General features: G+C 37.1%; 1 protein-coding gene across 6 annotated transcripts in view; it reads left to right on the top strand.

Moving 5' to 3' along the window:
- Positions 1 to 19,105, top strand: part of LOC139708766 (band 7 protein AGAP004871-like) — a 100,707-nt gene extending 81,602 nt beyond the window's left edge. For 4 of the 6 annotated variants that reach the window (XM_071620715.1, XM_071620712.1, XM_071620714.1 and 1 more), the window contains exons 7-9: positions 9,405 to 9,483; positions 9,828 to 9,997; positions 14,501 to 19,105. In XM_071620715.1, coding sequence (XP_071476816.1) covers positions 9,405 to 9,483; positions 9,828 to 9,997; positions 14,501 to 14,519 — 268 coding nt within the window. In that variant the 3' untranslated portion in view covers positions 14,520 to 19,105. Of the gene's footprint in view, positions 1 to 9,404; positions 9,484 to 9,827; positions 10,002 to 12,120; positions 12,192 to 14,500 lie in introns of those variants that run through there. The other 2 variants (XR_011709385.1, XM_071620713.1) reach the window with 2 other exon arrangements.
- Positions 19,106 to 26,120: the final 7,015 nt, after the last annotated feature.

Raw genomic sequence — 26,120 nt, 5'->3', positions numbered from 1 at the left:
GAAACTTTCAGAACCTGTAACAGTACAAATTGTCTCCAGAACCTCATTAGAAAGAAATTTAAACGCACAGAAATTCAGATTACGCAAAATTCCATTTTCCTATAACTTTGTTTTAAGCATTTAGCTGTTTTTTGTATAATTAAAGGGAAAACAAGCGTAAAATTGGGAGTAAATTTTCAATTGTTTGTTCATCATGATCACATAACGCCTTAAAAATTCTGAAACTACTGCTCTAAACTCATTTTCTACTTTGTAAAACTTTATTTGTCGCTATTCGAGCCAAAAGAATTAAAGAATACAGGACACTTTCGGGACAAGTTATCCCTATCGGAGGGATTGCATACGTCACGGACGTTCTCTGGAATTATCACGGACGTTCGTTCTACTACTAGGGTCATGTTCCAGAACGGATAACTAATCGGCAGAGAGTACCTAGCCTTCCTAACTCTTTCAAAAATTTGAAAATGTATTGTCAATGCAAATTATAAGAAATTTGACATCATTACAACATATGTATTGCTCAGAGGGGGATCAGGAGGTAAATTTTCAGAGAAAATATTAATTATTTGCTTGGTTTTTGGTGAATTGCATGGTCCAAAAACTGCGGACGTACCTCAGTCCGCTCCAAAAATGGCATGCAGCTCCTCGGCTAGAGAGCCAAAGGTAAAATGCACCTTCGCCATCAAAGCAAGATGGTGTCCCACTCGAAAATGTTTTAATCATCACGGACGTTCTTTTTTTCTTGGAGGTTCGTCTAAAAATATAATTTCGGTTCCTATTTGACAGAGGATGGCCAGAAACTCAAAACAAACATATTATCGTGTTGCTAGATCTTAGTTGATTACGACTCAGAACAATATCGCCAATAACGTGTCATGGGCTACGATTTTTATTAGAAAATAGCGGAGGCACGTCCGTGACGAAAACTCAGTATAATTTTGCATAAAAGAATATTACGTCCCATGTACAGCCAGCAGACGTACAATTTTTGCAGGATATGTTCATTAGGTGGAACACCAAATTTTCGTATACGTTACAGTTGGGACAACAAAGTAGAATTTGCAGCAGCGATAGAAATAAAAACATCACGGACGTTCGTCTGTTTAGGACTTTGATATTTTAATTGTTCTCTGTAATTTTATACGTGCTCATAAAGTTCTTATAATTTTGTGGTACATACCCATGATATGTCAGATCCAGAACATGGTCAGATATTAGATGCCACGTACCATTAAAAATGCACATCATTAGTTTGAAAAACAAAACATTTTGTGAAAATAGCGTTTTTACCGTATTTTTACGCTTTAAGTCCTTGTGAAATGAAAAATATCAGGCAAAAGTCAACCAAACCATATATTTCCTGAAAGGAAATTTACCAATCTTTGAGATGACATGAAAAAATCTGGTTTCTTAGATCATCCTGGCGTGTTCTAAGGGAAAGAATGTCATAAGGTACGAAAATTGGCAATTGTACATCGTTCAAAATTCTCACCCATATAGATAATGATAGTGGGATCTGAAGTTTTACCTTCTTGTTGTATCGATAATTCCCTTATGCTTGTGGTTATTATCACATTAGTGCACAGTAATGAAGTATAGCTAGCAGCTTCATTGTACACCTTGGGATGATATAAAAAAATCTACAATGTAGCAAGTAAAGAAGCAAACAGTAACAATACTTATTGTTCTCCCATCAATTGAGAAAAGTCATCTTTTACAGAGCATAAGAGAGGGGATGTTGGTGTTGGGGTCAGGTTTTGTTGGTTGGTTGCTCGTTTGTCTTTTCTCTGTTTTTGTTGTTGTTGTTGTTGTTGTTGTTGTTGTTGTTGCACCATTGCACTTGAACTACTTGAAACTATATCATAACCTAGTCTTCTGAGAAATATTACTTGCAAAATCTCTTTTCGACAAGAAGGAAACTGTTTCTACTTAGAGCTAAAATTCAAAATGGCAGCGAGGATATGGAGCTTGGGTTTTCTATTAATACTCATTGTTCTTGGGAGTAAGTAATTATTTACCCAGTCCTATAGTCAAGGCAAAATATCTCGTATGTTATACTCAAGAATCAAAGAATTGAACAAAACCAGCATGAATGTAAAATGAAAATTACCAATGCTAAAACTCTGATTTGCAAAATAAGAATGAATAAACATAATCTAATCTGAATCATTATGGTTGATTTTTTAATGTCATTGTCACTCACTGTCTTAACAGGGGCAGCTCATGTTGAACTGTTAAACAAACCTAACACTGGTAGCTTACCAGAGTTGAAGAAAGTTTTCCTTTAGTTACAAGACATATGCAGGATGCAGTGCAATATTCAAAATTAGACAGTTGGCCTACTGCATGCCCTGGCACTGATCCGTGCAAAGTAAAATCCCCCATGCCACCAGTGCGAACCATCAAAGTAATTTGTCTGCTGGTTCTAATAATCCCCCACAGCTGCCGACTAGATTCTATTGTGCCATGTAGATTGCAGTGCATGTCTGCTTCCTATCCATGGCTTGCTGTAAATTCAAAGCCTGCATGCACTGTGGGTTGAACAATTTGACCATCAAAATTGAGTGGAATGCAGGGTCCATTGCTTTTCAATTGTAATGGCTGTGCCTTTTTTGTCTTTGTTTGTGCATTAATAATGTTCTAAAGAAAAATCTATTACTTGGACATTGCAGACATGAATCACAGTTCTTCATATACGTGTATCTTAGCAATGAAAAGAGATAAATACCTAGAAATTTCTGCATTGGATCCCATGGAAACTAATCTGAAAAATTGGGTAGAAATTTTAGGAAAACTTACAATTAAATATGAAAAATATTACAATCTGCAATATTTTGGGGATATTTATGATATTTTTCAAAACTAGATTTTCCATTTGGCATAAAGTGTGGACATAATATTTGAAATTTATGAAAATGGAAATTTGTTGGTGAAAATGTAAATTTGTCCTCTTTTAAATGGTGTTGATATGACAAACACTAGAAATATCATATTACTTGATAATTTTCCAAAAGAAGAAATGAGTTGCCCCAAAACTAGAATGCTAAAAATACCGTCAGCAGTACCTGGGTGAATCTGATACACACATTGACTTTCTCTAAATGACAGTTAGGTAAAGTTCAAACCTGTTTTTTGTTCACTCTCTAAAGTCTTGCCAACAAACGTGTTCCGTATGTATGCTAGATTTATTGTGTTATTTACTGTAAAACATGATACATTCACGGCATGAAGTTTTCACGAATTGGAGCTGGCGGCCTTTTTTACGGCATGAAACTTTCGCGAATTGCTACAGGCATTCAATGCATATAGTGTAGACGAGAACTTTCGCATGCAGTTTAATTTCACGAATCTTGGCGCTCATGAAATTCACAAAATTAAAATGCACGCGATCATTCCTCGTTTTACAGTATCGCAGTGACTTACGTAGGTTTTAGTCCATCAAGTGTGAAGAAGGTTGCACAATCTTTTGTAGTAGATGCATGGATAATCCTAAATGGTAAATCAGTAAATGCTAATGCCCAGCCATTAGGCCTCAGGCACAATACGTGTAACTTGTGAGCTGTAAAAGCAATAAAACTCACTGGTCATGTGTTTACTATCTGTAAACTCTTCATAAAAGCTTCAACACACCAGCTGGAGGTACTTTTATTAGTGTCTAATAAATCATTCTGACCATATTTTTTTAGAAAGTGTAAAATCTTCAGTATTGTAATATGCCCCATCATAATTCTACTGCACACCTCAATTCTCATGGTTGCGCTTTCAGTGTTACTGCTACATGTATGGCTGGAGTGAAAACAAACTACTTGCTTGTGCAGGTCATGTGCAGAGCTGGAATGTGAAGCGGTGTGATGCACTACATGTATGCAAGCATGCAGTGTACAAATCTGCATGGTGAATACAGACGATATGGCATCGGCGTTCAAAATCCTTGTTCTACCAATCGTTCCTTTAATTTATCAATAACATTTCTTGTTTCTCATCTAACAGTTTCATGGAATTTTAAAGCCAATTATGAAAAAAAGTAGATAATTTTGTCAAAGAAATATGCCGATCATGGGCATGTTTTCATTCAAGCCAGCTGCTAAATACCTACATGTCCGACGATGAATATACCAGAAACACTTTGGGGACAGCTTGCTATGGTATCATCATTGATCATTTGGTGATGATAACACAGGAGATGTGGATTCACAATGACAAGAAAATTCTAGCTGCAGATCATTTTCTTGGTTGACTGATGATCATGGTTCGCATGGTTTGATAATCATGACTATGCATCAGAGGAAATGTCAGCGAATGGCATTCTTTTCTCCTATGGCCATATCTTTCAATAGGGTCCTATATCATGCTATCATGACATAATGATGATGATGATAATGATAATAATATGTAATAATAGTAATAATAATTATTATTATAATAACAATAATAATAATAATAATAATAGATAGTAATAATAATAATGATAATAATAATAATAATAATAATTCACATTTATAAAGCACATAATAATTAACAAAATTCTCTATGTGCTTGACATAACATAATATTATACAGTCATCAATACTTGAACAGATAAGTTTTCAGTGTCTTCTTGAAAGAATCAAAAGACATAATTATTCTCGACTGACAGAAAGCTGTGTCTAGTTTTTAGGTTAACATGTATATGACTTCATGTGTGTTCTCCTTGTTGGAAGCACTGTCTGAATGAGTGTCAGAGGGTATGGGGTGGATTGTTAAATGGATTTTCATTTTAGTGTATGAAGAGCAAAACACTACCCTTTGAATGTATTAGAAATTGATCATACATGAGAATGTGCACAGGGTTCCTACTCTTTATGTGCCATGCAGTGTAAACCTCCTGTGTGCCACATTTATTCTGATACTTAAACACATGCATGTTTTTGGGAAACATTCTGTTTTTCAAACTCATGTTAAAGTTTATAGGTTATTTTTATGCTGGACATGGAATTGTCAAAGCTGTAAATAAAATTCCAAGCTTTGCTATGATGTAAATTTCATGACAGATTTATGATTGTTTTTGTTTTAAATGACCAGTAGCTACTTTTTTGTTCAGGCGTGACTTTTGCCCACAAAGCAATCATAGAGACTTAAAATTTACTCAAAATTTAATAGGAAACATCGCTTAAAATTTAATCACCACACAGTGCAAGCTACATGTGAGAGAAATAAAATCACAAATGAAGGTTTCATTGTACTGTGGCATTTGGTGATTTATCGATCGGTTTGGGCGGGTCTGTGCATCTGAACAAAATGTGACTTGCTACAACAAAATGGTCCTAAAGTCGCGCACGGTCGAAGCCGTGAAAATCGAGTTTGAAGTCAGAGCATCAAAATTGGTCACAACTTACGATTTTCTGAATTTGACATATCATTAGAGTCTGACATGTCTTCTATCATCTGTCGAAATTTTGAAGCAAAATGATGAAAGGAAAGACCAAAAAATAGCATTTTTCTGTGCCATGTTTTTTGGCATTTCAACGAAGCAGAAACTGGTTCGAACATTTGGATTGAGCGCCACACAAAGGCTCCGCCCCTAACAACGACCAGCGTGATCTCAATGGTCAGTTTGCCGCTTGCCGCTAACTGAAGCGTGAAGCTCGCACACTGCCCAGTCGACTGGTGCGTGCTGGCGGGGTGCGCTATGCCGGGACGGCCCAGCCGCTTCTCCTGGCATCCTGGTCACTGATTGGTCGGTGAGGAGACTGCCGACGCTGTGTTTGAATGAGCATTTCGGGGGTTGCTAGGGCTTACCTTCAATCTATTGTCCGGAGGTGAATACTGACTGCGTGTCCCGTGATCGTGATTGCGTCGCAAGGAGAATTTTTAGGGCGCTTTTCTCGAAACTGTGATTTCCCAGACGTCTTGACATGCTCTCTTTTAAACATCGATATCTCCGCAGCCGATTATTTTTATAAGATGTGTTATATCAATTTAAAGCAGAAAGATTAGGGAATTGTGTCATGCAATTTTCAAATAATCGACCTCGCCCGACTTTAGGATCATTTTGTTGTAGCGGGTCACAAATATTCGAACTTGGCACACTGTCGACTGTGTCGGGTGTGCCAATGTGGCACATAAAGAGTTAAACCATTATTGACAGGGGCCTGGGCCCCGTTTCATAAAAGATGTTGGGATAGCCAGTCTTGCTAGAAGATCAACTTTCAGTACAGCAGCAACAGTCAATCAGGAAGCTGGTGGATTCTTGTCATTACCATGACATTTGCCATTCCATTCGAGCAAGAGATGCTGTCATAGCAGCTTTTCATGAAGTGAGGCCTAGGTGTTTCATGTACTGATGACCCTACAGAGAATCGAAACATCTTGACAACAAAAGAGTTAATTTCAAGGGTCAGTCCTATCATGTACCTGTCTGATGCTGATCAAAGTCTTTGGGGGTGCTGAGGCATAATGGATGAGACTCTTGACTCCCAATCGGAGGACCCAAGTTTGATTCCCGCCCAGTGCTGACGTCCTTGGACATGATGTTTCTATCCACTACACTGTCTGTCTCCCTCAACCCAGTTATATAAATGAGTATCTGGCAATGCTGGGGTAGTAATAATGGCAGGGCCCTCTGGTAAAGCAATGGTCAACATTGAAGAGGCTACCCTGGATAACTACATTGTAAGCCATTATGATGATGATGATGATGATGATGATGATGGTTATTATTACTATTATTTTCATTATCATTAATATTATTTTCATCATCATTATTATCATTATATCTGGCCTTTGGCCATTACCCAGGTACTCAAGATTCTGGCAGTGTTCTTTTCTAGGTGCACTGTGACTGCACACTGTGTCTGTCATCAGTCACAATGATAATTCCATATCTAACTTAGATAACACTGTGATGAGCCATTTTCATGTTCTCCTCCAAGTCTTTATGCTGTCCATGTTAAATTCTTAGAGATTTGTGCATTTGATGTGAGCAAAGCAAAGCATACACATGAACCAAAGTACATCAGCCCTTCTTGTGTCCGAGAATTAACCCTTACCATGCTGTCTTCATCAATTGCCACATGTTGTAGATGTCTTGACCTGATTGTCAATTAGCCAGCCCACTGAAAAGTAGCAATGCATGCCAGTCCAATAGGAGGCCATGGTGACGCTATAAGGATAAAGGGAATTGTTAGTAGGCAATTATCTTTCTTGACATCTGTGAAAATTGGTAAACAAATTGCAGTTTTGGTGAGAAAACTTTTGAGACAGAATACTGCAGCATGTAGACAGTGAATAAGACAACGAGTAACTGTGCACATAATATATTGTGTGATGGACAAATTAGTAGTTTGCCGGATTGTGGAATTTTTGCCCAAAAAAAAGAGAGAAAAAACAACACTTTGTTCACATGTGTATGTGCATAAGCATGTCTTGAATGACAATTTGAATGCTAGTAAAACTCACTGGTGTGTATGAATTTATTTCCCTACATGATTAGTTTACATCCTTTATAATTGAGGGCATGAGGTTAAGATTGTGTTTTAGGCCTTGCCCAGACTGTAAATGGTATAATAGAGCACGCAGAAGTGAACTGCTACATTGAAAAAAAAAGGGGGGGGAGGTATCATGCTCTCAGTATGTGTAGTAGAAGAACTGATGCAGAAAGACGTAGATGTAAAGTGATGCTATCTAGTGTAGTCATAGCATAATACACTGAATTTACCAACAGAAACTGAATTATACTTGACATTTTCACATGAGCTATTGTCAGGGGGCTGGGGCTCAAATTCCAAGGTGGGCTGCATGTTGCTAATCATGGTTGCCCATGATACCTCCTGCATAACTTCTCTTCACACAACAGAAGTGAACTTGGCCATACAGGTGTTATTCCCGTGCTGGCGGTTTCTGTGGGCGCGGGGGCGAGTCAAAATATCAGAGGGCATTGGAAAGGGTGCCATTTTGTAAACATGTGTGCCATCTTTGGAAGACAAACAGCAACCCTGATTTTTCCCCTTTCCTATTCTTCTCCATCATCTGGAGCTGAACTGAGGATAACATTTGAGGATTGGTGGTTATAGGGTATGAAATGAGGATAAAGTTTGAATGTTCTTGTTATGAGCATGAACTTTGGATTGTGTGTGTGAGAATTCTATAGTCTTGGTATGAACTGAGGGCAAAGTGTCAGCTTTCATGGCGAAAGGATTAGCTGAATGTTGAGTGTGAGTGAATGTGGTGTGAGTGTGGGTGAACCTTGTGTAAGTATGAGCTAAGGGCAAAGTATGAGCTTTTTTGGCTGGGAATATATATTTTAAGCACTCTTGGCAGGAATATAAGATAGAGATTAAGTGAAAAGCTTGAATGAAAATAAACTTTTTTTCAGACTTTGTGACAGGAATTTGAGCAGAGGAGTAAATTTGAGCATTCCTGTTATAAGTGAGAGCTGAGTGAACATTCATGACTAGTGTGAACATTTATAGTGTGAGTAATATGAAGCTGGGGATATAAATGTGAGGGTTTTTTTTTGTTGTTGCTGAGAATAAAGAATAAGTTCTTGAGAAGAACATAAGCTTGAGATTAATGTGAGCATTCCTGGTACAAGATATGGGGCAATGGTACAAGATAAAGATTAACTTCAAGCTGTCGTGGTTAAAGTATTAGCTGATAATAAGGTCCAGTATTGTTGATAGGAGTACTGTATACGCCAAATATTTCGGGAGTCTAAATTTTCGCGAATCGAGACTTCCCAACGATTTTGCGAGTGGTTAAATTCGCGATCGTAGAGTCCTGTACTGAACGGAGAAATGTGTACGCGTACGTCACATTCATATCAGGATCAGAGTTAATATATTCGCGTGTTTTTAATTTCGCGAAAATAAAAACCTCGCGAAATATTCAGTGTATACAGTATGAGCCTATGTGTATAATAAACACGATGTATAAACATCCCTGTTTTAAGCTACAACATTGCATTTCTCTTATTTTGCCACTTTTCCAGAACACAGAGTTTCACCATTCTTCCCTTCAATACACTTTGTTGAAGTACATAGACAAGTTTACATTATATCACCTTCTTTATTAACCTGTTTGATTTGATTTTTGATTTGATCTGATTTATTGTTTATGCATTATCATTGTACATGCACATACACATACATGTATACATTGTTGGTGCCACACGAGCTGATTTTGCTGTAACAAGGGTTTCCCATAGACACTTGCGGAAGTACTCTCTGAATAGGACTAGTCTTCAACAGATTAACCCGTCGAGGATGAGTCCTGAGTATACTAGGGCAAGTGTCTATGGGAAATGCGTGTTGTAATAGCAAAATGAGCCCGTCCTTAAAGGGTTAAGTTAGGGACCAGTCTTTAATGGGTCAAGTTACTGGTCCTGATGGATTAATGTGTGATGTTCTATCATATTCTGCCTGCAGTAAGGATGTGCGTCTGCCAGTCCAACTCCAGAGGGCGATGGCCGCTGAGGCAGAAGCTGCGAGGGAGGCAAGGGCAAAGGTGAGACAACTTCTGCCAAGGTTGTGTAGTCTGTCAATTCAGACCCAACTTCTGTTCGAGGTGGCATACATATTTGCCATTTTCATCTTGTGATGTAACCTTTGACACTGTTCCCTTTCTTTTGTAAATTTTCCTGTATTTATTGATATTCAATATCTCTGTTGTTTCCCTGTGTATCTTGAATTTTCGTCTCTCATATACCACCTTCATTTTTATCATTGCTCTGCACATGTATATGTTCAAATCTCTCTGTGGTCTCAGTTCTGTAATTGCATCTTTCAAATTGTTCTCCATCCCAATGGTATATACTTGATTCTCTTCTTCTTCTTCCGTTAACCCAACAGGTTATTGCAGCGGAGGGAGAGCAAAATGCATCCAGGGCCCTGAAGGAGGCAGCAGACACCATCTCAGAGTCGCCCACAGCCCTCCAGCTGCGCTACCTCCAGACCCTCAACACCATCTCGGCCGAGAAGAACTCCACCATCATCTTCCCCCTCCCCATTGACCTCCTCAAGTAAGTCGACGGTCATACGCCCTCTCTTGGCAAAGGCGTGGCACGTCACCACTCATTTGCAATTCAAAATTCAGCGTAAAAGTTGCTTTCCAAATATGATGCACATACACTTAGTCTTTTATCTCTTCACAAAATTCTTTAAATGTTGCATGAGTCGGTTTCCAGTAACACCTCAAAATATTGACTCTGATCAACTGAGAGGATTCATGGTTTCTTGGCATTTTCTAAAGAAGCAGTTCTTCTATCTTAATCTAAAGCGTAGAAACAGAATTGAAGGAAAATACAAACTTTCTTCTTTTTTTTTTTTGCTTACCCTTGCTTTTCCAATCTTATGTCGTTTAGTTCACTGTTTCATTTTTGAGGAAAATGATATTGCACATTAGGACCCTACTTTTCAAAACTGGCAGAAATAGCATTGGTGCTGTGGAATATTAGTGAATAGGATGTTTACCAGGAATATGGCATATTTCAGAGTTATTTGATAATCTCTTTTTTATTTATGATATAGTGCTTATTGTGTTTGGACTGTAGAACAGCTAGTGAACTTCAAAGTTTTTTTTGCTCAAAATTAGCAGTTCAGAACTTCTCAATTTTTCTACCACAAAAAAGTTATACACCTTGCCAAAGCTAAGGATATATATATATATATATTCATAAAATCTGGCCCCAACCACAAGGTTTGCATGTAGTGATCAATATTGGATGCATTGAAAAGGGGGGGGGGATGGTTCCCTGGCCTTTAGGCACTATCATGACAAGCAAACATAGTCTAAAACATTAAAAAAAACATATTTCTGAAATTTATATATCATTATGTATGTTAATTTTCCAGCCATGGGATAGCTGTGCAAATAGCTAATAGTTAGTAGTAGCCAATATTCATATGGTTGTCTCCCCCTTTTATTATTTCACTGGCCTCTGATTAAAGATAGTTGCCCTTAACCCATTGAGGACGGACTGATTTTGCTACAATACATTTCCCATAGACACTTCCCCGAGTATACTGGGGACTTGTCCTCAATGGGTTAGCTGCATAGCAGCAAGTTCCTCCTTTTGTAGATTTCAAAGTGACAGTGCAATTGAATTTAACTGCCAGATTGGCCTAATTTCACAGTGTCCATCTATATTCGGTGACCATTTTTAACATACAGTGGCAATGCGCACCTCTTTTTGGTACTTTTCTGTTACATGAAAAAAACCAACCTTAGTCTGACTGACAGTCATGAAAACTATGAAATAATGTAAATTGAATTGCATGCATTTTATACTCTTTTTCAAGGTCTTTTTTCTGCTTCCTATTATTTTGGCCTGCATTGCTTACCTTCTCAATTCCAATGCAAATTGACTTCACATGCAAAATCTAACTGGTCATTCATGCTTTCAGTAGTGTTCAGAAGGCTTGAAATACAATCTTGCATATTGGCATTCTTCAAGTCATTCTTAAGGTGTGTGTTTTTTTGGTCATTTTCACAGCTGGTTTGACCCACTGCACATCATTGTTATGAAGTGATGTTAAATGAAACCATGCAAAGTCATTGTCATTTTTAAAACGAATTGCAAAAGAGTGTGCATATCAGTTATGTTTACCTGCATTCTAATGCATGGCATATGGCATATAGATGTGGTTCCATTAAAAAGAAAAGAAAAAAAATCTAGATTAAATCTGATGATGATATTGGTTTTGATGAAAATGTTTGTTATTCTTTTATCAAATTTCAGATGATTTTGGACATACATGTATTGTTTCAGTTTGCATCATATGCTTATTAAAAGTGTAAATGAGTGACACCTGCATATTATCTGTTTTGAAAGACTGAAATCATACTTGTTCATCATCTCTGTGCCTTTTTCTCCCCTTTCTTTCAGATATCAAGAATATAGATTTTAGCCATTGCATTTGTGTATTATTGTTCAAATGAAATGTGACATTTTAAATTCATCTTGATGCTCTTAGTTCTTCCAAGTTTGGAATGTTACAATTGAAACATCTGGGTCAACCTCTTTTAACGAGTCACATTTTGTTCTATCCTTCATACTCCTGTGCTCCATTCTTGGTTTCATGCATAATCATTTTGTTCAACACTTCTTTTATCTCAAACTTCTTTTCTTTATCTGATGCACAGGAGCCTACAGAAATAAGCATGAACTGCATTTTCATTGTTACTCCTGGCTTGAAACTTCTTCACATTCATAGGTATGCTTTCCTTCATGGATAACATGAAATACTTTGCACTTTGCCATTGTGACTGCACCCGGGGGAACTTGCAAGCTCTGACTTCAATGTCTTATGTGTTTGTTTGTTGCAAAGTGTAGTCTTGAAATTCTCTATTACCATGTTGTGAAAGTGGACAGATTGTCACATTAGTGATGTTGTTTACATAGGAGAAAGGCATTAGAGTAAGACTACAATGTGCCCATTAATTTGACCATTCCGGTTGATGCCCGCTCTTCCTTTAAATATCAGTGTATAGAATCATGTGTACACAGTACTTTTGTTTGTTTTTTGCTTTTTGGCATTGAATTGTGACAACATAAATCAGCATGCCAATCTAAAGCAGATGAATTATCAGATTTCCGAGAATTGTGACTCAAGTAAATTTATAAGTAAATAAAAACTTGATGAATAGCTTATTATTCATATTGATAAACATGGTGTTCATATCCCCTCCAGGAAAAGTGTAAGTAGACAGGTGATGACTTAGGTTCCTAAAATAAGGCTATCCCAATAGGCAAAACTCGTCACAGCAAGGTGTTTTCAAATTGCACTGCCATTATACACAGTGTACTCTGTATAACTTGAATTGTATAGGTGCAGCAATGAAATACATGTATGTATGTTTACTTATTCAATCACATCATGCACTGTACATGTAAGTGCAAATGATGCTAATATGTGTCCTGTCAGCCATTGTGTCTAACCTGCTATTTGTTCTAATTGTGGTCAGCCCTTATCTTAATTTAGTCATTCCATGACACAATTTAATACTTGTTTTTAATTTTCTTTTGTTCTGCTGTAGTACCGTTCATATAGCATGTTGACTGCAAAATCTAAGTGTTATTTATGCCCGTAGTTTCTTTTATCTTTTCTTTGCACAAGGGTGCAAGGTTGCTAATGTGAGATCTTACTTTTCTTTTGCACACAAATAAAGTCAAATCTAACACTGATTTTGGACTTGGCTTGCTGCAAACATATGCCTGTATAACATGTAATTTTCATTTTATTTTTTTTTCCAAGCATATTCATGCTCAACCTTTTTAGCATATTATCATCATGGCAATTCCAATTAAGTATGGTTGCGACAGAGTATAATCCCTTCATCTATTAGACTTTTGAGGCTCGTCATCTCCTGTATCCTGAAACCATTTCTTAAATGACTTTATTAGGATTCCTGTGACCTTGCCACATTCCCTGTGTCCTATTGATCCTTGCATTGCTTAAATTAACCCAATTCATTCTTTTTGAATTGTGCTTTCACATTGAGTTTGGTCCTTTATAAAGGAATTATGACATGAAAAGAATTCCTTTGACAAAAAAATCCATGCAGTATCTTGTCTTAAATATAAAGCAATGTTTTTGTGAGTGTCTGTTTAGGCGTTTTCACATCAGCCCAATGTTTCGAAATAGCACGCTATTTCTGACTTGGGAAATTAACCCAATCACGAAATAGCATGCTACTTGATAATGTGAATACAAATTAGCGCGTTTATTGATCAAGAAAATTTCTCGAGTCCAACACGGGAAATTTCCGAAATAGCAGGATAATTAATGAGAACTAGCACGCAATTTGATAATGTTGGGGCTGATGTGAATAGGAAATGAAATAACGCGCTAATTTGCAATCGCGAAAAATATCTCGAGCTTGGATTTTTATCGGGCTGATGTGAAAACGCCTAGTGTGTCTGTGCATCCATGTTTGTGTGTGAGTGTGCCTGTGTGTGCTAACTTTTGAGGCCATATACTATCATTAAGTGGAAGGATAATGCTCTTAATGTATTTATCATTCTTTTCTCCCCAAATTCCCCCACCCTACATATGCTGCATACTGGTTAAGTGATGACTAAGCTTGTATCCCGATAGACAATTTGATCTCCAAATTATGCAGTCTATAAAATGAGACTAGATTGGTTTAAGGAAATTATTCTTTGTGTCTCAAAAAAGCTTAGCATTATTCGCTTCCATGAAGAAAAAGACATCGATCTGGACAGAAAAGTGTGTATTGTGTGTATGCACATGTATAAGTAAATGTACAAAGATGATTGACACAATTATAATCATGCTCATATAGGGCAAGTCATAGTTTGTGTCTGATTAAAATTCTGATGGTATTAATTTTATCAGCTTTTCTTCAAAATTACTGTCTTTGTTGGTTTGAATTTTGTATTGCAGAAAATGTCTCTTGCAGTTTTTAGAGGGTATGCAACATGTATGCAATGTATACGTTGTCCAAGGCAGTATGTGGTCTAATTTGCATGTATTTGTTTCTACTTTGTGTCACATTGCAGCAGCGTAACCAAGAAATAGTAGCAGCAATCAACCAAGCAAGCAAACAGTTATGGAGAGGAGAGATTGGAGGCCACCAAGACATTTTGGTTTCTCTTCTGTACCCAACCCATGCCAGCTCTTCTGAGAACTACTCCACTACATCCCCATTTTTATATAAATACATATATATAATTATATATATTACTGTGTATGAAAGAGACAATGTACGTCATAAAAACTTGAATCCTATGCTGTGTTTGTGGTGTAATCTGAGTAATTTCTCGCAAACAGTGTATACCATAGCTTTGGATGAGTGAACATTTTAAGTCAAGCTGTGCATTTAAGTGTCTACCCTAAGCTTGTTTCAAAGAATTCTCACATGCAGTGTTTGCTTTAAGAGTCAAATCAGTGATAGTGATCGAGGGAAATGGCAGAATTGATCATGACATCAGAATAATACAAAGGGAAGGAAAGATCCACAACTCAAAATTTTAATCCTTTGAGTTCTGCTAAGGAGGAGCTCAGGGGTAGATCCAGAAATTCTTCAAAGAGGGGACGCCTTTACAAAATTAAAGGGGGGTGCACGTGCTCCCCCTCTATTTTTCTTTTTATTTATTTTGTTTCAACAAAAAATAAAGGCAGGTGCGTGCCCAGTGTGCCCCCACCTGGATCCACCACTTGAGCTTTAAGTTAAAAGAGACACTGGTTGAAAAGCATTTGTTTTATTTTGGTTTTTTTTTTTTGTTTTTGTTTTGCATCCATTTCCTTTTTCTTGACAAATACAACCACACACATCACAAGATGATACACCGTGAAGTCATTATCAGGTGTATAACAAATATTGTGTTTGTTTAATGACCACTGTTCAGCAATTGACAGAACTGTTCATGTGTGCAATGTTCTAAGGAAGTCTTGAACTTTATTGGAACAAAAATATGGGAGGGCAAAATGCTACTTACGCTTTTAAAGAACTTTATGCTCAAAATATATTCTATGACAAGATTAATTGCATTTTCATCTGTATGGATCCATCACAGTGCACCAATGCTTACTTGTAGATCAGAGAAAAATGCAAAAACACATTGCCCAGCATCTAGCAGTACTTTGACCACTACTGCTATGAATTTGTATGGAAGTGGTACACATTTTATGTCGGAAAGTTGAATACATGTTATAAGACTTGCAATTTCAAAAGTAAATCTTACTCGAAATAGGATTGACATCAAAGTCTTTATTTGTTGTACAATGAGCTGTTCATGGTGGGTGCTGTTTGTTATTCCGAAGGTTCGCTATTACGAAGGATCGTTATTCTGAAGGTTCGTTATTCCGAAGGTTCGTTAATCCGAAACACACAAATTCCCTATACCTACTGGTTCGTTAATCCAAAAATGAAAAAGGGTTCGTTAACCTGAACATTTGTGGTGTTATTCCGAAGGTTCGTTATTCCGAAGATTTGTTGATCCGAAAATGAAATTCGGAATAACGAACCTTCGGAATATCGAATCTTCGGACTGACGAGCCTTCGGAATAACGAACCTTCAGAATAACGAGCTGTAACCATTCATGGTTACGATAGTTGCCTATAAAGAAGTATCTGTCTGTTTTCCCCTCCCACAATTTTTGCTGTATTGTCCTTTAACCTGCTGAATGTGTATGCCACTAGTTCTCATGTCGGACATATAGTTTTGTGCTGTTGTGATCATGTCATTTCAGTGCTTTAAACGATTTCTACAAACAATGTGTAAAATACACAAACCTTTTATGAAATTCAATTCTATTCTTACAGTGTTTATATGCCAGTGTCCTTAAAGTGCAAGTAAAATTTAGGGCAAATTTTTAGTTTGATTTTAGTTACTGTTTTGAAGTTTTATCTTGGTATTAATTACACAGTTTACCATCATTTCTTAAGGGATTTTGTTTTGTCTGTTTTCATTCTTTAATCAGTATTAACACAGATTTAGCATTCTACACATAGTAACCAATCACATTAGGATTTGATAGCATATTAGTGACAGGTTTTTTAAGCTTAGGAGGCAGCTTCAAGGTGGCAGCTTACATATACAGTGCACTCCCGTTATAACGAAATGCTCGGGACCGGCAGTTTTCTTTCGTTATAACGAAATTTCGTTATAACCAAACAAATACAATATATAACGAAAACAAGGAACCACGTATATATATCATATTATGTTTGCTGAATACTCATTATACACTGGAAAGCTATGTGAAATGTGATGGGATAACTGTATTACAATAAACACAAACAAACACAAACACAAATAAATACAATAAACTGTGCGTGACACAAGGAGCGAACACACGTGGTGTGAAGCGTTCACCCATGCAGAGACGCTATAAATGCTTGTTCCGCTACGTATTTTCGAAAGCAATTCGCATTTCGTTATAGTGGAGCACATTTCTTTTGTTTTTCTTTGTCTGTGGCGCTCGGAAAAGACTTCGTTATACGGAAATTTCGCTATAACCGTGTTTGTTATAAGCGAATTTTGTACCATAGACTTTAATGGTGATAATTTTTGGACCAGAAGATTTAATTCATTATAACGAAATTTCGTTATAACCGTCTAACGGGAGTGCACTGCATACACTTCTTGTGCGTCTTGAATACTCGCATAAAACCGATCACACATGCGTTTGGTCGGAACATAGTCTGAGTTGAAACATGGTCGTGAAAGACAAAGGCATGATTTCTTTCAGCCCTGCCTGTGTGCAGTGACGCTATCACTGATGCTCAGCCCTTAAATAACATAGTCTGTTGCCTTCATTTCAGATGCGTTGAATTATTTTAACAGAATAAGACATGAAATTCCAGTCACTGTATGTATATGATGTCAGCGTTCTTCATTTCATAGATTTTTAATAGCTATTACAACATGTAATTTGAATTTCTTCATCAGAGTTTGCATGTTAATTGGACACAGGCAAATTATATACTGTGATGCAATTTTTTTAAAGAGATCCCAACTGATTACCAAGTAATTACTAAGATGTATTTGTATTTTGTATATGTTCTGTATTTTGATTATTATTACTATTTTGCATGCTTACATGTGATATACTCAAAATGTATCGGGGTTTTTTTTTTTAGCTGTAAGATTGATAACCCAAGTCATATTTTATATATTACCAGCCTTGTGATACACTACCCATGCTGTCTGTATCTAGGTGTAGCACTGATCAAAAACTAGATGTAACCCTGATCTTCATAACTGTTATAATGTATAGATAATTGAGCAAATATATTCGTGTTTTTGTTTGATGGTAGAGGAAGTTGATGTGTCTTACAGTTCACATCTCCCTTTAATTTGAACTGGGCCCCGTTGCAAGAAAGTTGCAATCAATTGCAAATAATTGCTAATTTTGAAACAACCATTCTGATTGGCTTAGGGTCTGCCCTATTAAGAAGACATGCATGCAACAATGATTTTGATTGGCCAGTGACAATCAGTTGCAAGTTGCGTTTAAACGCAAAGTTTCTAGCAACGGGGCCCTGGTTTCATAAAGTTGCACATGTACATCACATGCAAACACAAGCAAACGCAAGCAAATTTTGAAGACAGACAGAGAGACTACAACAACCACAACAGCACTGAGAAAACTGTGGTGCTTGTAGATCTTCGTGTAATCTTGATTAAGTAGAATCCTTTTAGTCTTGTTGTCTTTCAAATGAAAACCTATAGCACATAATTCTCGCTATACATATATGTGTAACGGATACATTGTGGGTGAATTTTCAGCAGTTGGATAGAGCATTTGTATCCAAGCACAATATCCAGCTGAGCAGCAAGTCAATCTATGATGTGTTGATTAATAAGATTCTTGAGGTGTTGGTTTGCAGATGGAAATAAAATGGAATATTGAAATGGAGATAAATAAATCACATTTGTATTTTTATCAACCTTGCAAGTGTAGAAGAAGTATATACAGCCATATTTTTAATGATTTGCTTATACAAATTTAGAATGGACCATTGTGAAGTAAAATGTCTCTACTCTTCCTTTCTGTTTTCTGCAATGAATGAAATTTTAGTGAGAATAACAACTTCTTATGTTTTTCTATATGTCATATGTAAAATAGAATTTATCTACATATTGTAAAAAGAAATATGCATCAGAAGTTAAATCATTTCTACATTTTCGTAGTTCCATCAGTTGTTTTCAGAAAAATCAAGGTAGTAGTCTTAGTACCCATATTTATTGCAATATCATGGTTGGTCAAAAGTCAATATCCCCGAACAAATAGTATTTTTTGCGTTGGGATACAAAGCGAATGTGGTTTCATTTTGCTTTCTTTTATGGTCCCCTTTCATGTCGACCAAATTCTGATCAACTTGAACATTTTTCATCCTGAGTTTGCTGGAAAAAAAAATGTAAAGAGACTTAATTAGCTATTTCTGCAAGACATGGTATGAAGTCTGTACATCAATTACATTTGCCAAAATAATGCATAGAGATAGATAAACAGCTGTATCCTTGTTGATGTTCGGAGAGTAAATACTGTATTTTTGCACTATTACGTGGCAATTACTCATTGTCTTGTGTAGGTGTTCATGAAAGCATTTCATATGATGTGCAACTGTTAATAAATATTGATACACTTGATGTTCGATGAAGTACAACTTTTTATCTTGTGATTTCTGTGGGCTTTGTCTTACAAACCTTTTTTTTTAGACACCCGGGTGAAATGATTAAGTAGATTGTAAGACAATAAGGTATTAAATTGAAGAAGTCTTATATTTAGGGAATTCACATATCAGCACACACACACAGGGCCGGCGGAGCGTTTTCAAAAGTGTGGGGGCCCACTTCCGGGTTTCATGAGCTAACAAGCAAAAAAAATAAAAGGTCCTCGGCTCATCTCTCCCCTTCCATTTCCGGGTTTTGTCTGCTGACAAGCAAAAAAAAAAAAAAAAAAAAAAAAACGTGTTTTTTTTTTTTTTTTTCAGTGGAAAAACATAACCTTACCGCGCTCACACTTCAAGACCTCTATCTATTTCTATTCAGTGTGCCACTTACGTACTTCCGGGTTAAAAAAAAAGTGTGGGGGCCCGAAGTGATGCACCTTATGTATTCCCTTGTATGGTGCACAAAAAGTGTGGGGGCCCGAGCCCCCACGGCCCCCATGGTTCCACCAGCCATGACACACACACACACACACACACACACACACACACACACACACACACACACACACACTCTCTGCTTTATGTAACTATCAGCTTTAGGGAGACATTACGCTCATAATTTATTAACGAGTCACACGACCACAGAGAGGCAATTCATTTTGTGTTTCCGTAATAGTTTTCACTTGTATTACAGTGCTCTCCCGTCATAACACACACGGTTATATCATTTGTTTTATAAAATGGGTCGAAAATTCGAAAATTAACATCATTTTTCAGCGTTTTTCACGTACCTTTGTGGGTCAAGACGTCCGAAGATGTTCGTCCCAAACTTTTACGCACGTCGCACATCGCGGAAGTCCCGCACATACAGTATAAGTATAATGGGGGGTTGGGTTTCCGGACACCCGCATGAAAACTTACTTATTTTACATAGAATATGCACCCTTTACCTTACAGACTTGATATAGACTCCTCATATAGGCCTACTAGACAACATACTCTGAAAACGGCGTGAGAATTAACCTGCTAAATCGTTGGATTTGCTCTTCAAAGTGACTCCATGTACGCGCCCGGTCCCATAACGCTTGGTCTACTGTACTGTACAAAGTGTACGTATAGTACAGTATACGTACGTACGCCACATATGTTATGCACAAGGGACGCGGAAGACAGGCCGGCCGGCCGGCAGCCCGAACTAGAAGTTGTTTACAGGATTGACAGCGCGTACGCGTATGCATGCAATTCATCAAAGAAGCCGCCGCGCGCACAGACGATCGGCAATCTACCATAGGATTACAGGCAGTGCAGTTGTACTGAAGTAAAGGAAGGAGGTGTGTCTCATTTCAGCGCTTCCTATTGGCTACATTCTTGAACCCATTTTATAAAACAAAATATCGGATACAATGAAATGAAAATTAAGGTTCAAATATAGCCATCTATTATGTATCTTTGTGTTCTTAAGTTGTTTGGTTATAACAACATTTTGGTAAAACGAAAGAAAACTTCGTTTAATAGGGAGTCGCCTGTATATCCCATTCAATCGCAGACTTTACTGCTGACATTGCTATCTACACAATGTCTTAAGCTGGATCCAGAGTTGTTTTTTATACACATTTATAAATACATGATTATATGTATTTACACATACATACACACACATACATACATACACACATGCATATATTGTATACATGTGTATGGTTGTAAGTGTGTGTGTGAGATGAGCATGAGGTTAAAACGCTTCTTAGGAATTGATCCAAATTCATTGAGCAGTGGTGCACATATTTAACTACTTGCCTTGAAAATAGGTTGGTCTTTTCATTCAACTGTAGCCTCTAAGGGCCCGCGATGCTGAGCTAACATCAAGACCAGCAAAATTATCTGGGCAATGATAACATTTTGGAAAAAGAATCTGTTTTCTTTATGTTTTCGTGGGGCATTATTGTGTTGATTTTATGTCGGCGACCACATCATACTTATTTCATTCAAGGCATTGTGGTAAGTACAACTCTAGCTACAAAAATGGTTCTGCAAATGACAATGATGTTTGCACTTGCACTGACAGGGCAAACATGGAAGGTAACAAACGGCGATCAAGACTTTGGCACCATTGCCACTATAGGGAGAAACATTAATACAATTTCAGTCGATTGCAATTTATAGACAGGTAAATTAATGCACAACTATAGTTTGAAGGAAATTGAAACAACGAATTTCACATGAATCTGGCCCAAAATAAGGAATACAAAATTGGCACATACATAAGTATAAAGTTGTATATATGGATCGTGTTTTGGTTGTTAATTTTCATGAAAGATCACATGTAAAGGTGATCGTTCTTCGTCCGGCGTCCGTCGTGCGTCGTGTGTAAGCCTCTTACATTTTCATCTTCTTCTTGAAAACCCCAAGACCAATTTTCAACAAACTTGGCAGGTAGCATCCCTAGGGGGTTAGAAACTCAATTTCTTTAAATGGGCACCATGCCCCACCCAGGGGGCCCCCAGGGGGGCCCAAACCCCCAAAATTAAGGAATCTTTAAAAATCTTCTTCTCTAGAACCAGAAGTGATAGAGCTAAGTTAATACTATGAGTTAGTACATTGATGACTGTAGTTTCAAGTTTGTTCATGGCAGAATTAGGGGTGCCCCCAAGGGACCCAGGAGAGGGGGTAGGGTAACTTTGTTTTAATAGCTAGTTACAGTGTCTACTGTTGGCTTTCCACATTGTGCGGAAAAAATGTTGAACTGTACTGAGTGACATTTTGGTTTTTTTTTTTTCTTTTCCTGGATGTAATATTTTGCATCTTAAACTGCCAATTTGTTGTCTTTTTCGGGACCTTTAATAACACATGGATATGTGTGTTCTTTCTTCGTGTTAAGCGCAAGGTATTTGGAAATGTCTAACGTTTTTGTTTTTGTTTATAGACATGCATTTGAATAGATATTCAATTCGCGTATGTACAATGCGTGTCAAAAAAAGAAAGGAAATCCAACTTTGGAGTCACGTTTGTCTGCAACAAAGAACAATCTATGTTGACTGTGAAGAACGGGGGATTCTTCCTCTTTTCATTGATACCTAATTATGCTGACAAATATCATGCATGACTGAGCTCGTGAAATTTAATTGCAACAATGATAAATTGCACTTTTTCCAAGTTTGAGTGTTCTCGTGAAGGAACAGTGAAAGTCTCGCTGAATGGATGACTCTAAAAAAAATCGAGTGAAAATATTCACTCTTGAAGAAGTGAATACAAAAAAGAGAGAATTTAGAGTGAAAGCGTTCATTTTCACTCATTTTGAAGTGACCTCAGGGATCACTTCGAAGATTTTGGAATGATCCCTGACGTCACTCTAAAATGAGTGAAAATGAACATTTTCACCCGAAATTCACCCCAATTTCACTCTAAATTCACTCTTTTTTGTATTCACTCCTTCAAGAGTGAATATTTTCACTCGATTTTTAGAGAGGATATCTGCCAATGGAAGTGGTCAAAATTAACAACAGCCCAGCCTGCACGACTGCAGGTCAGCTGTGTTTAGGGTTTCTTCTAACCTGTTATTGTTCATAATCTTCAACATGGCCACGTTGTCCATAACTTGGGCTCTCCCCCAAAGGCTTACCCACTATCCATTTTCTCTTTTCATATTCAAGACATCGTTTGTCGCTGCGAGCTGTGTGTTGAATATGGAAGGAAAAAAATGACTGTGTGGGTTTGCCTTTGTGAGAGTAAGTTATGGGTTAAGTGGCCATGCTATAAAGGTTATAGACCATAAAATGTTAGAAGAAACTCTAAACACAAGCCATAAACACAAACTTGCACTCGTGCAAGCTGGTCTATTTTTTTGACAACTTTCATCGAGAGATCGCATCCATTCAGTGAGACATTCATCGTTCCTTCGTTTGTGACACTCAAACTTGGAAAAAGTGCAATCTGTCATTGTCTTTAAGTTCATGTGCTCAGTCATGCATGACATTTTGTCAACATAATTACGTATGAATGGAAAGAGGAAAAGTTCCCCTTCCTCACAACAATAAAAACGCGCTCTCCGTAGCTAACAATAATAAAACAGTAGCCCTTCAAAGTTGAATTACCTTCTCTTTTTTTTTGATACACGCTGTATAGGGTCGTTGAAAAGCATGTTTGAATGAGCAACATGTCTGCTGAAATCAGCATGACTTCAATAGAGAAGCGGCCTCTCAACATTTCTCTTCTACATGTTTTTAAGAATCTAATTATAAAATGGCATGAAACCATTCTATGCCTCCGCAATAGAGTATCGGGAGAGGTATTATACCGTATGTCCCCCAAAAAAATTACAACGGGGCCCTATGCCATGATATCTTTTTAAAAATTGCATCAATCCAAATACAAATTCAGGGTATGCAACTATAACTCATTGCCCACATCTTACAGAAAACCCCATTCGAAGTGCTTCAGTGTTCATAGAGAAATGAGGAATTTTGTAGAGGATGTCGGGAATCTCTTTTGTCCAAGTTCTGTCTATTACTCACACACAAAATCATCGAAGTGCTAAACTTGGAAGAATCAGACTCATGACATGCTTTACTACAATCCACATTTCTCTGTGACCGCTTAACCAAATCGAATGGGGATTTCTGCAAAATAGACCTAAGATGTTATATTTCAAGAAACTGAAGTAGCATTGAAAAAAAAATAATCATATTGTTTGTTATCAATGCGAAAATCTGATTGTAATTTTTGTGTGACATACTGCAGTATGTCCCCAAAAAATTACAATCAATTTTTCGAATTGATAACATCCAAAATGATCCACCTGTCTAAGTGCTACTTCAGGGTCTTATAGCTCTATAGCTCTGAATTTTTATTTAGATTGATGCAACATTTTTAAAGATATCATTGCATAGGGCCCCGTTGTATTTTTTTTTTTGGGGGGGGGGGGGGGACATACTGTATTTTTGGATTGTTCATCCGGTTCTTCCGTCTGTAATCAGTTTTGTGGAGAGCTTAGCTAAAATAATCGTTTGAGGTATCCTAATGAAATTTGAAATATGAGTGGACGTAATTGTGCCTATCAACTGTCGGGTGTACATGATCAAGAGCAAAGATGAAAGGTCAACGTAAAATGCTCAAAACTTCACTATTTCCCCTATTTCTATGCAATACCTAAATGTATTTCCTTTAAAGTGTATCTTTGGCAAAAAAAAAAAAAATATTTTTGTTTTATATGTGTAAGAGCTACATTTCAGTAACCTATTACACCAAGAATCAGAAAAAAAAAGTTCGATATTAGCAAAGAAAAATACATTTAAAATTATAAACATACCACTAAAGCCAATGGGTCTGAAAAGAAGACTATAACTTTGCTATTGTTCCCAGGTTGCCTAATCTCTTGCTGGTTCCTTAATCCCTTGCTGGGTCCTGAAAACAAAAGAAAGTTGATAGTCTTTCCTTTCAGACTCACTGATTTAGTTCTTATTTTCTATATCAAAATATACTTTTTCTTTTTTATATGTAACATTTTTTTCTGATTGTTGGTGCAACAGATTACTAAAATACATCTCTTTCACATATCAAAAAATATTTTTTGACCAAAGATACACTTTGAACTCAGTGTATAATGCATTACCAGATAAAAATTCTCTTGGAAAGTTTTTGGCCACTTGGTCAAAGGTCGAAGGTCATGTGAAAATGCTAAATTTTACTTTTTTTTCTCCATTTCTCCATATATCGATCATATGGATATCTCCATATCCAGGTAAGCGGCTCAAGGAATAACACATAATTATGCATGTACTGCCAAGTATTTAAAGCCCCTTTTCATTTTTTATAAAGCTTTAACAAACTCCTCGTATTCCTAACTAATAGCTTTTGAAGGAATAATGCTACTGCATCGAACGTTGATAGCAGTCATGAATAGAATATTGTGCTATTAGCATGCTCAATGTCAGCTAAATCTGGCAATCCCTCCATTGTTGTTACCCTGGAGTTTTACATCCTGTTTTTGTCTAATTCATATTGCACTGAGCACGGCTTGGTAAGATTAAGCGTTTGAATAGATTTCGTGCTTCAGAGCCTCTTCTCAGTACACATTTTCATAGATTGTGCGCTTTCTGTCCAATATTTAGATAGGTTAGGGGTGGGAGTCCATTTGATTTGAGTTATAAATCATTTTAACGCTTCTTTTCTTTTCGTTAGGAAGATGTTTCAGGAAAGTTTATTGTTGTAGAGTTATACATCATTTTAAATCATAGAGTCTGCTCTTTTAGAATTTGCCTTCAATTGCTAAACATCCATATGCGGCGACTTTTTGTTGGTTATGTGGTGCAGGGTCCCATATAGCCATCCATCCATCCATCCATCCATCCATCCATCCATCAATCCATCAAACCTACTTCAAGGAAAACATTCAACACATTTGTGAGGAACATGTCATTTCATTTTTTTTCCCATCTTAATTTCTGCTTATTAGTGAAGCTGTCATCACACATTGTAAAGACGTACTGTACACTTACTGGGAGACCTTGCATTATGGCGGAGGAATACTAGTCGTCATCGACATTTCTGGTTAATACTATATCTTACAAAAGAATACAAATTAAGAACCCAGTTGGTGTGATGGAAAAAAAAAACAGTGTGCGTATTCGGTCTCATCCCTGCTCATGGGCTTTCGATTAACATGAGATAATTCATGTTAGAAGATACGTGGAGCATGGACCTACTACACATTATGGACTAATAACGAAGGTCTTTCTCTGGCTATTGGCGATAATGATGAGATCCATGTTCAAAATGTTTTTGTGACACTTTTGGCAGAAACTGGTGCACGAGCGATTAACGTCCACGTGCAAGTAGCTCCTAGATTCTACATCACACATTAATCACAATCCCTGTCACTCCATGCATAGACCTACACATATCCGTTCGTCATGTTCATCGCTCGTTAATTCATTAACGCTTATTTTGCTTTGGTAAAAGCAAAGAAACGTTGATAATGCGTTGTAAGTATGCTTAATACA

The sequence above is a fragment of the Diadema antillarum genome, unplaced genomic scaffold (assembly GCF_040938485.1).
Source record: "Diadema antillarum isolate AM-2024a unplaced genomic scaffold, OU_Dant_1.0 seq00001372_RagTag, whole genome shotgun sequence".
Taxonomy (NCBI): Eukaryota; Metazoa; Echinodermata; class Echinoidea; order Diadematoida; family Diadematidae; genus Diadema; species Diadema antillarum.
The sequence above is the reverse complement of the archived record's forward strand: the minus strand, read 5'-3'. Positions and strand labels throughout refer to the sequence as shown.